Consider the following 12,602-nt stretch of genomic DNA (forward strand, 5'->3'; position numbering starts at 1 on the left):
TTATAGAGGTGGCATATTGAATAAAAATATGGGAGTTCTTTGGGAACATGTACACTTGAAATGCTTATGAATAACTATATTTAGAAGAGTGTATTCCTCAAGCTTATTTACAACATGCAACATCCCACTTTATTGTTCAAATAATAATATTTCAAAAAATATTAAAATAGACACATGAAATACAGAATTCAGTTAAAAAGAAACTAAATTTTACTTTGTTAGAAAAATTCTAGAAGAGATAGAAATAACTTGAAAACAAAAACAAAAGAGAGATCTTAAAGAAAGAGTACCTTAGACTATTTTTCAATAATAAAGTTCTGGCTTAAAAATTGACATGTAAAATGCTAATTATAAAATATAGAAAATGCAATTGGACCTTCCCTACTTATAATAATCTCTAATATAGTAACATATTTTTTGAGACCTGACAATAAAAAAATAATTAGAAACTTATGAAGGTCTGAAGCAAGGTAAAATTAATAAAAAATCCGATAGTACCCATGAGAAAATCTAGAAAATATATTTTTGCCTAATAAAGAGAAATGCTTTCAGCATTAAATACTGCACAGAATATTTTGCAGATGAATTAGGGACTTTTTTCATGAAATAATTGTAGTTCAGAAATTTAGTTTATAAGTCAAGGATTGAAGATTGTATGTCAAAGTATATTGGTGGCACCAAGATTATTTTTTACAAAAAATTATACAGGTGGAAAAAAATCATAATACCATATTCTCATTCACAGGACTTGAGAGCCATGAAGGTCCTCATCCTGGCCAGCCTGGTGGCCCTTGCTCTTGCATGGGAGGTAAGACAATCCCTGAATGATTAACATGTAGTGAAATATTCTCCCATGTGTACAGAACAATATCAGCAATATTTTAAATGTACAAATAAAGCAAAATTTTGACAGATTTTTTAATTTTTATTTTTGAAAACCATGTACATTACTCCACAATTTCAACAGTGTCCTGTAGGGCCACAAATCTGGGTTAAATGCTTTCTACATCACTGTGCCACTAGTCCCTAAAGAAAAAACAAACAAGGAAATAAGCAACAGACAAAACAAGTAGACACAAGAATAAAATAAAAGAGTAATATCGCACAAATACAACTGGGTGCAAGTGCAACATAGGTAAACATATCTTATTCCAGTGATGAAACTTCTGTGCCTCTTACCCTAGAGCAATGGCCAAATCCTACCTGTGTCCACCCAAAGACATCCAGAGGGTGGAACATCAGGCATTAATCATAATCATAAACATATTTGTAATCGTAATAAAAAGTGTTTGATACAAATTAAAAAATACTTCTTTTCTGTGCCCATCAAAAATTGTTCTTCATTCAGGTAAACTAAAAACATGCCATTAGAGTTATCAAATATAAAAGACATAAAACACAATTGCCTTTCAAGGCTCTCAAAAAATATACATTTTTTATTTCTTGAATTTGTGAAGGAGATAGCTCTGCATGAGAAAGGGAAAGAGTAAGTAGGAAATGAGTTAGCTATGGAAACTAAATGTTTTTGTTCTTGTTGTTTTTCTTTACAGAAGGAAGAATTCAGTGTATCCAGGGAGGTAAGATATTTTATTCAGAGGAAATATTTCCAACCATGAATAGTAACATTCTGCCCCAGCTGGGGAGGCTCAGTTGGTTGGAGGGTCATCTCATGCACCAAAAGCTGTGAGTTCAATCCCTGATAGCAGTGGACAGGAGGCAACCGATAGATGTTTCTCTCCCACATCAATGCCTCTCTCTCTCTCTCTCTCTCTCTCTTTCTCTCCCTTTCTCTCTAAAATCAATAAAAAAAATTCTAAAAAAAAAAAAGTAACATTCTTTGATGATCCAGTTGTTGATTCTGTATTTTTTCTTCACAGACTGTAGAAAGCATTTCCAGCAGTGAGGTAAGAAGACATTGTTCATTCTGAGGCAATTTTCCATTTGAAACAGTAAAATGCTGGACACTCTTTATATTGTGTTATTTTAGGGTACTTAAGTGAATGCAGCCCTTCTGATATATAAATTCTGATGTAAATTTCCATTATATGTTTAAGGACAAAATAACTGTCTGCAGAATTCACTATCCCAGCACTTTCCACACTAGCTGCTACTTGAACCTTTGTCACTGTGCCCCACTTCCTTCTTTAAGTGGATTGCACAGTCCTCTTTTGTGTCTTGACCGCTCTCCAGCCTGACCTCATTCACTGTTCTGACATTTATTCAGCACCTTCTGTGGATCAGGCATTGACTAGAGCTGTGGTACAAACTGAAAAGCACATGCCCATAGGAAAGGATGGCAATGTAGCGGTGGGCAGACATGCAAATGGCCATATTTTGTGATTACAATAGTCACTTTAGATAATAAAAGGCAGTGAGTCTTCATATTAGTCTCAAATCTGCCTGGGAGAGTCAGGTAGATATAAACACTTGCACTACTTTTCAGGGCCTGTCATTACCTGCTAACTGGTACCTGGGTGCACTTTATCTCTTCACAAAGGTTATCAGATCCTTAGGGAAAGTATTCAGTTCTTACAATTCATTTGAAACCAGAATATAGCAAATGAGCTAAGAATAATTAACAGGATCTATTAATAGTTATTATAATTTCTTATTAATGCATTTTATTGTTTTAAAATCATATAGCATCTTAGACATCATTGTGGTCATAGGAAGGGAACATAGTAAGAGGGAAAAGTTAGCATCTATGAAATGAAATGCCTCTTTTTGTACTATGTTCAGTAATTTTCTTTTCTTTCTTGATTGTGTTAATCTGTATTTTTTTAAACATATCTTTATTGATTTCAGAGAGAGGAAGGGAGAGGGAGAGAGAGATAGAACCATCAATGATGAGAGGGTAGTCATTGATTTACTGCCTCCTGCATGTCCCCCAACTGGGGATAGAGCCTGCAGCCCGGGCATGTGCCCTGATCTGGAATCGAACCACGATCTCCTGGATCCTAGGTCGATGCTCAGTCACTGAGCCATGCCCAGCTGAGCCATCTGTATTTTTTTATAGAACAGGCTTGTGCAGAATAGTGCAACATATAATTTCAGCAATGGTCCTGTGTTTTTAATGATATTATCAAGCAAGGTGTCCACATTAACCTATTAAATGTCATTTTCTGATTCATATTGGCAAATAAAAAATATTTGTGAAAAGTTAACCAAATTTTATTTTTATTTTCTGAAGGAATCCATTTCACACATCAACAAGGTAAAACTATTTATTTATTTATATGAAATTTATTGCAGTGACATTGGTTAATAAAATCATATAGGTTTAAAATGTTCATTTCTATGGTGCATGATCTGTATATTGCACTGTAGGCACATCACCTGAAGTCAAATTATCTTCCATCACCATATATTGGCCTCATTTATTGTTTGCCACCCCTAAACCCTCTTCTCTCTGGTAACCACAATGCTATTGTGTATGTATGAGTTTCAGTTTTATATCTAACATAAGGGGGGTTAAACCATTATCTTTAAATGTTTGTAGTTTCAAAATGAAATTCATTTAATTTTTATAGATTATGCCATTTCTTTTCATCTTACTTGTTTTTCAGCAGAAACCTGAGAAGTTAGAAAATGACAAACAGCAGCAAAAAGAGGTAATTTGTTCATAATGAGTATATTTCAAAAATTATTATAAAATATAATACATACAAAAGATGTGTATTTTTATTCTAAAGAATTGAAATCAAATAAATGCCAGCATAAGAAATAAAACATTGTTAATATATTTTTATGACATAAGTGTACTTTTTAAGCCCATAATCCACTTGTAGGATATGGACTAAGTACTTAAGAATAATTATTGAGCCCAGCCAGTGTGGTTCAGAGGTTGAGCATTGACCTATGACCCAGGAGGCTGCAGTTCCATTCCTGGTCAGAACACATGCCTGGGCTGGGGGTTTGGTTCCCAGCAGGGGGCCTGTAGGAGGTGGCTGATCAATGACTCTCTCTCACCATCGATGTTTATATCTCTCTCTGCCCTTCCCTTAGCTCCTCTCTGAAATCAATAAAAAAATATTTTTTTAATAAAGAAGAAATATTGAGTTGCTCACTAAACTAATGATATGTCTCTTTCCCATGAATTCACATTAGTAGATACATTTCCAGCTTGGGAACTAGGCTCTTTTAGTCTCAAGATAGATAGGTTATGAAACAAATGGAAAGGAAATATGGCACAAATACTAATTTGATTATTAGGTAGCTCTATAACCTTGGGCCAAAGTTTCTCTGTACTTTGATTTCTTCATCTGAAAACTAGAGATTAATTAATCTGAAAACTGAGAATATTAATCATCCTCTAAGGCTGATGAACTGCCTCCAGAAAATACTCAATGATTTATATTAAAATGTTATGTTTTATATTAACATTTATGGATACATGCAGTTCATAAAACAATTTCCATTAAACTTATGAGAGAATTGAGGTACAGACCAAATTGAGAACACAATTGTGTGACAATATCACACAGTTATTAAGTAGTAAAGCTTGCGTAAACATAAGATTTTCTTAGACTACATAAAATTCTTTAATTAAATAATATGTGTGGTAACATTTATCTAATTGTAATATTTCACCTTCCTGTTTTATCCATGGAGTGGGTTTGTTTGGAACTTACACCAAATATTTTTCTAAATCAAAATGAATTTACAAAATGATGCCTCTTTAAAGACTCACGGTAACAACCATCGATCTACCAAGGAAAGTAGTGTTAGTATTTAGCTGGTATGGACTAACATATTCAATTAAACCACAAATTAAGATTTATTTTTCATTAAACACACAGAAGTGAACCTTGGAAATACTCCTCTAAGTCTTTTTACAATTAGCCTTCATTATACGGAAACAATTTGGTCTGCTTTATCCCATTATGTTGAAAAGTTCATGCCCTCTGAACACCAAGCTCTACAGCTAGCCACAGCTATTGAAGGCAAGTCGGAGAGCAGAAACAGGCTTGAAATCCCCAAACACTGATTTCAGTTTGATCTGAGTGCTCCTATGAAGGGAGTGGGTTAATGAGGAGTCCGTCAAAGAGTATTTAACTCATCTTCACATGGCCCCAAATAATTTCTCAACCAGCATAAGTAAATCCATAAGTGTCTCTCTTTCATTCAGGATTCTTCACTAGAGCGCAGGTTAAATCATCATGAATGACAATTGTAGCTGAATCACGGACACAGATATTCGTTTTCTTTTTTCCCAGGATGAGCACCAGGACAAAATCCACGCCTTGGTCCAGCCACAGCCGCTTCTCTACCCTTACGCTGCGCCCATCCCTTACCCTGTCCTGCCGCAGAGCGCCCTGCCTGTCGCTCAGCCCGCTGTGGTGCTGCCTGGCCCTCAGCCTGAAATAGTGGAAGTTCCCAATACTAAGGAGAATGTTTTTTCTGAGCATGTGATGCCATTTCTTAAATTTCCAAGAATGCCAATTTTTGAGCCCCAAATCCCAGATCTCACTGATCTCAAAAATTCACAGCTCCCTCTGCCTCTGCTCCAGCCCTTCATGCCCCAAGCTCCCCGGTCTCTGCTCCAGGCTCCCATGCTTCCTCCTCAGGCCATGGTCTCCCTTCCTCAGTCCAAAGCCCTGCCTCTTCCCCAGCAAGTGCTGGCCTTCCCCCCGAGAGCTATGCCCTTCCCCCCGAGAGCTATGCCCATGCAAGCCCTTCTGCTGAACCAGGAGCTTCTGGTTGACCCTACCTGGGAATTCACCCCTGTGACTCAACCTATTTCCCCAGTTTACAACTTACAAGTAAGTCCTAATTTACTAACTCCGCTGTTTCATTCATGATGTGTATATGATAGTAGAAGCGAGAGATTCAGAATAAAAGAATAAATGAATACTGAATGGATATCCTAGTGCACAGAGTTTACATCAGGGATTCTCAACACTAGTTACAAAATAAAATACCCCTCCACATCCCAATGTCTAGCAGTACTCGCAGAGATTTAGAAAGAATTGTTCTGATTTTCTACATAAAATCCTGAGTATTGGGAAGAAATTATACCACTCTGATTTAATCAATCTGTTGAGAATATAAATCAAGGGAATTAAGGCTTATTAAAACCAGAATTAAATTTGGTAATCTGGGTGTGGAATAAAAACGATTTATTTTATAGTTAGGAAGTTTTTTTGTGCACATTTGTGCTCCACATACTTTAATTCACAACTTGTTTTTGATATATATACATAAGAAGGCAAACAACTGAGATGCTTATTGTATTACTCATAGAATATTTAGAGGTGTTCTTGCCAAAAAGTGAATTTTAATTTATTTATCTTGTTTTGCTTTTTAAGTTTTAAGAGGATTTCAAAGCTAATGTCTGCCCCTCCCTTTCTTTGGGAGGTTGGAGATTAGACTGATTATGTTTATACTTAATACATTTTTACATTTCATTGTTCTGGATAAGCCCAAGGTAGTGAGAAATCCCACCAATATGTGGACTTACTTATTAATTATTAATGTGTCATGGACATCTAAATAGTTGACTACTATGTACTCACCTAAAATTATGTATCCTTTGTATTTCAAATCATTTTAATTTTAATTATGTGTTATGGACAGATGTGAATGGTTTGTTTTCAATGGCTTATGTCCTTATGCTTAATTATCATCATTTTTAGAAAAAAAAGGAGTTTCTTCTACTTTAATATAAATATGTTTGAACTCTCTTTAAAAATCAACTTGCATTCTCATTTATACCTTCTTTTCTATAAAATTGAATTGTCTTATTGCATTTAAATTTACATATTGCCTCTTAATTCATGGGTAAATATAAAATTATTAGTTTCAGTGTGAAGATTAAAAGGGGGGAAATTTCTTAAGATACAATTTTTTTTTAGTGATTATGGTAGACTAGATATTTCATTAAGACAATTCCAAGTTGAATGATATTTGATCTTTGCAGTTTTTATGTGCAAGATAGGGCACAAAATGGTGCATTTGTAACAAAATTTCTCTAATGAATTAGTCATACCGAAATTACAAATGGAGAGAGATGTATGGTTATATCATAAAACATAACTTATTCTATATTTGTTCTCTATTCCATAGAATTGACTGTGACTGGAAATGCGGCACCTTTTCAATCTTTGCATCATGCTATCAATAAACAATTTTTAAATGATTCTACATGAAAAACATGAAAATGTGTTTATTTATTATAAGTATTATATAATATTCATCTTAATTTGAATATGACTCATTACATCTCTTTTCTAAATTTTAATTCAAAAGTACCACAGAATTTTAATTTTAATAATTATACCTAAAATATGTATAAAATAATTTCTGCAGTTGTGCCTATTATTATATTTCCTAACCAGTTATTTCAATAAATTAATATTTTATGCATATTGTTTTCTTGTATTTATTATAATCTTTCAAACATAATTGGCTTGTTCAATGTTAACTTTAGATTATTACTGTTGTTAAAAATAGCACTGGAAGATTGAAATTAAATGGCATGCTTTGAATTGAATATTAAAAGATGTCAAATAGTAGAGGTAAAAGATAATCATATACTGCGTTTGCTCTAGAAAGGCTTGGTTTACACCCATAGTCCCAGTTAAACCATTAGACCTATGCTTTTCACCCTCAAAAGTACCCAGCATCAGGTGTCAAATTTTATGGTCACTCTATAAAAAAGTTTCAAAAGTGAAATCTGATTCACAGCTCTGCAACACAGCAGCTAAGTCGTGCTTTGAAAGTTACTTGATTTTTTGGAGCTTCAGTTTCCACATCTATATAAGAGCCAATTCAAAGGGTTTTATTGAAGTTTGAACGTGATTAGTGCCCTGCACTGTGCATGATAAGTGCCCCTTGTTGCTCTGTGTTACTGGCTTGACACGTATCACAGCAGCAAGAGCCAGTACCACAGTCAGAATGAGCTGGGTTATGTGGCTTCAGCTAGTAATGCCCAAGAATCAAAGACCGACAGGAAGCTCTGATATTCATTGTCTCTGACTGTCCAGTAATTGTTTCATTGTGAATTATCCCTCTACCAACTCCTGCACTGTACACTCAAGTCCGTCCACATCAGTTTACACAGTGATTCATCTCTAGCCATTCTTCCATCTTTCCTGCATCCTCAATGTTTTCCTAACCCTCAGGATCAAGTGCAAACCAATCTTATTCTATCACATTTTCCATCTTCAATGAAAAAATTTTCATCTTTAAAAGTACACCTACAAAGCCATCCCAGTTCTTTAGGTTACTCTCTGGCAATTACCACAGAAGTATCATACTGTCTCTTCAATGACCTCATCAGCCTGTTCCCATCAAGCTTTGTCCCTACTGAAACCACTTATTTTTCCAGATCACCAACACCTTTCATCTTGCTAAATTGTTTTCTGTTACCCATCCTCTCAGTGATATTTCATAGACTTGATCATCTCTTTATTTGAAATATACCTCTCTGCATTTGAAATCCTAAACCTGTTAAACCCGAGGTCTGCCTTTTAACTCACTAGTCACTTCTTTGCAGTCTCCCTTCTGATGTCTTCTTTTCCAAACCTTTCAGGGTTGCAGTGCCCTAGGAATTAGCCTTACTCTGTTTAGTTCCATGGCTTTAACCCATCCATGCTCTGAGAGCATTTAAACATGTATCTTCAAACTGACATTTAGCTTCATCTCTAAACTCATACATTCCACTTGCCTTCTTGGTCTCCACAACTGAGTATCTGATTAACATCGCAAACCTGCCATGGCCAAGCCTAACTCTTCATATTGGCCAGTCTCTAACTAGTGGTTCCACTCAGGTATATAGCAAACACAAATAATATGTATGTGCACTAAATATATGTATCCAATGTTTTTAGCAGTATTATTCTTAAGATCTTAAACTAAATCAACACTAATATGAATCAACAGTATTTTGTATAAATAAATTGTAATACACCATGGAATGGAATAGTATACTGTCACACAAACAGGAATGAGCAACTGCCACCAAACTGATGTGGATGAATTACATATAAATATTATGAAGTGGCCACAACCAGACACACAATATAACAGAGTTCACAACCCCATGTATAAACTTTTTTAAAATCTATAACAAATTAATTTCTGGTGAAAATAAGTTAGACTAGTAGTTATGCGAAGAGAGCTAGATCTTAATAGGGAACATGAGGGGGTGCTCTCAGGTGCTAGTAATATTCTTTCCATTAACTTGGATGATGAATACTTTGTAATAATACACTTTGATATGTGAGTTTTTCTAAGTGCATTTTTGTTGCTTTAAAAATTTAAATGTTTATTGCATTTAAAGTCATGTTCCTTTTCTTCAGTGTGTGGCTATCTGCTCTTTCTGTGCGGGCCTCACCAAAGTGGAATCACTTCTTCACTTTTGGACTTGAACTCAATTCAGAAATAGGGCACAGGACGTGGTTTCCTCAGCAGCGTGGAGTGGCTGGGTAATGCTGCTGTGAGATGCATGGTTTTAGCCCTAGCGGGGGGAAATTTGAAAAGGAAGAATCCGGACACGGTGGGAGCTCGCAGCCTGACTCCTGCTTCACTGTCCTCTCGGTGTGTTATTCAGAGGTGCGGCTCTCCTGTGCAGCCCGCGCTAATTTCACAATCACCACCTTAAGTTTCTGCTTGCTGAAGGGATTTGGGGGACTCAAACAGTTCACACCGACAGAACAGCCTACTTACAGACAGTGAACAGAGCACAGCAACATCAGGAGGAGATGCACAAGATTTAATTTTGAACTTCTACAATTATTTGATATATCTTAATATGTAGGAAGAAAAGTTTAATCACTCTTGGATAAAGAATTGAGTATTTGTTGCAGTCCAGAAATATCACGCTACCACAATCCCTTATCCAAAGGGAGACGTCCTTGATCCGAGTATAGCCAATTAGCATTCTTCTCTTGATGCTTGGTCACTCCAGGAAGCTGCACTCTAGTTACTCTGGGATTAGGACCTGAATGACCATAAAGTTTTGAGATTTGGGCAAGCCATCTTTTCTATAACCTGCAAATTAAGTTAGGCCAAAGAAGAGTTTTGGTGAAAGATGAACAAAGAGTTATTATTGACCACCTTCAAGTTCCTAAATCCAACTGTTTTTTACTCTTAGAATCTTTAGTTACATGAACTAATAAATTCCTTTCTTTTTTTCAGACCTTATATAAGATGTATTTATGTCACTTGTCACCATGAGATTCCTGACAGAATAGAATCAATCCCATGGTTTATGCTAGTGGATCTTTCACTGCTTATGTTCAAACAGCAAAATTTAAAGCAAATTTATTAGGGTGATATTGATTAATAAGATGATGTAAATTTCAAGTGTACATTTCTATGGCACTTTTTGAAGGGGAAAAAATCCAAGACTGAGTGTTTAAATTACATAATTAAATATCTTTTTCAGTTCCGGCTTCCACCACAAACAACCATAGCTTAAAAAAGAAACATTTATTTGTCACAGTTTTGGTGGCTGGGAGTCCAAGATCAAGGTGCAAGCAGATTCTATGGCTGGTGAAGCCTCTCTCTCTGGCTTGCTGATTGCAAAATAGCAGTCTTCTTGCTAGACCCTCACTTGGCAGAGAAAGAGACAGAGAGAGAGAGATCATCTGTCTCATATCTTTTCTCATAAGGACACTAATTCCACTCATGAAGTTTCCACCCATATAACCTAATTATCTCCAAAGGTCCCCTCTTCTGAATACCATCATATTTTTAAAAAATATCTTTTTATTTATTTCAGAGAAAGGAAGGGAGAAGGAGAGAGAGTCGGAAACATCAATGAGAGAGAAACATCAACATTGATAGACTGCCTCCTGCACGCCCCCTGCTGGAAACTGAGCTCACAACCTGGGCATATGCCCTGACGGGGAATCGAACCGTGATCTCTTGGATCATAGGTTGATGCTCAACCCCTGATCTATGACGGCTGGGCTACCATCACATTTTGATCAAACATTTAACATATGAATTTAGAGAGGGACACAACATTCAGTCTATAGCAATTAAAATGACATAAGTTGGTAGGTCTCGTGAAATTTAGGAAAGTAAGGTCCCAATTACTGGGAAAAATTTTAAAATATTGGGAGATATGGAACATTTAGATAACCCCAACTTCTAAATATCCTGAAACTCTTACTGAGTATCTTTTTCATGATAAAAATCATGATTTCTTTGTTTACTGTGGCTAATGGTTGCCTTATTTCCCACTGCTTACTTTTGCTTCACTATAATCAGGATTTAGCCTTGATGTGGACTGGAAGTAAGCATAACTACATTGACTGAGAAATTTAATGGGAGACACGAAGTATTTACAATTTCATTTCTGACCTCAGAAAAGATGGAAAGAGCCTAGTGTCACCAAACCAAGGGATAGCAGGTAAAATCCTGAAGCAAGGTGATAATTAAAATTTTCAGAGATGTAGTGGAGGGAGTAATAATTGTGTGAGATATGATCAAACCAGAAGTGATTGCTGTATGAGGCTAATCATTATAACCATAGACAAAAATTTAATGACAGTCTTATTAGGATGATTTTTAAATTATAAATATAAAATATTCTGGTGAACAGAAATCTAGCTCAAGCTACTGTCAGAGAGAGAATGATGATCCACCCTACCCCCAGTTTCGGAATAAAAATCCATTTATGAATCTAGATGCTTTGTAGAAAGAGTCAAAGTTTTGTTGGAAGGATTATACGGTAACATCATATTACCAACCCTGATCCTTGCCTTCAACCTATGAGTTTTGGGGCATTTACCTGTAGAACGGAAACTATCTGCTCTTCTTACAGACTCTGTGATCCATTATCTGTCTTACTATCCGTTACTTGGAATGGAGAATGTCATGATGATCTGTTCAGACTGGGATTTTTTGAATCAAGTAATAACTGGTGTTGTCATTAGAATTTGCCTTCTTTTAAACCTAGTGATAGTCTAAACCATTCATGATTAGTCTTTAATTCAGAGTGTTTGCTTAAACAGATATATTTAGAAACTGGTCAAATTCCCATATTCCTTCCCTGATGTACGGAGTAAAGAGGTCAAAAAATATAGAATAGAAACTTGTGTCTCCTTCTATAATAATAATTTTGCAGAGCTAGGGGATTTTCAGTGACTGTTTAAAAACACACACACAAAAGATGCAAGGATAGTTAACTATATCACCATACTATTTTTTGGGGGGGGGGTGGGGTTCAATAGCTTCTTAGAGGATAACAATGATTACTAAGAATTTAATGAGGTGGCAATACTTATAGCAGGTAGTATTTTAAATGTAGTATGTGTTGGATAAATTTCTAATACTTGCTTTACAGCTAGCAACTTGACAAATTACATATTTCTTCATTTAACTTTAATACTTAAAAAAATGAGAAAATAATACCAGAAATGGTTTGCTTTCATCTTACAAAATAGAGGTTTCCACCTCATAGGACTGTTTTAAAGACTAGTCTTCTCTAGTCTTGCATCACAGTTTAGTTTGCAGGAAACATAGCTGTCTTATCCTACCTTTCATCATGCATTTATTTAATTGATGACTTTATTCCTGCAGGATTCATGACATTAGAAATATCAAGTACCCTTGATGCCTTGGGGAATAACATGATGACAGAAGCTGAG

General features: G+C 35.5%; 1 protein-coding gene across 1 annotated transcript; it reads left to right on the forward strand.

The window, feature by feature from the left end:
* The first annotated feature begins 757 nt into the window (after positions 1-757).
* LOC107541926 (beta-casein-like) lies at positions 758-5,801 on the forward strand. The gene is made up of 6 exons (XM_087816542.1): positions 758-808; positions 1,551-1,577; positions 1,878-1,904; positions 3,191-3,214; positions 3,567-3,611; positions 5,217-5,801. Exons 1-6 carry the CDS (start codon positions 758-760, stop codon positions 5,799-5,801), a joined length of 759 nt encoding a protein of 252 aa, XP_087672668.1.
* The last annotated feature ends 6,801 nt before the right edge of the window (positions 5,802-12,602 follow it).

The sequence above is a fragment of the Miniopterus natalensis genome, chromosome 1 (genome assembly GCF_054644295.1).
Source record: "Miniopterus natalensis isolate mMinNat1 chromosome 1, mMinNat1.hap1, whole genome shotgun sequence".
Classification (NCBI taxonomy): Eukaryota; Metazoa; Chordata; class Mammalia; order Chiroptera; family Miniopteridae; genus Miniopterus; species Miniopterus natalensis.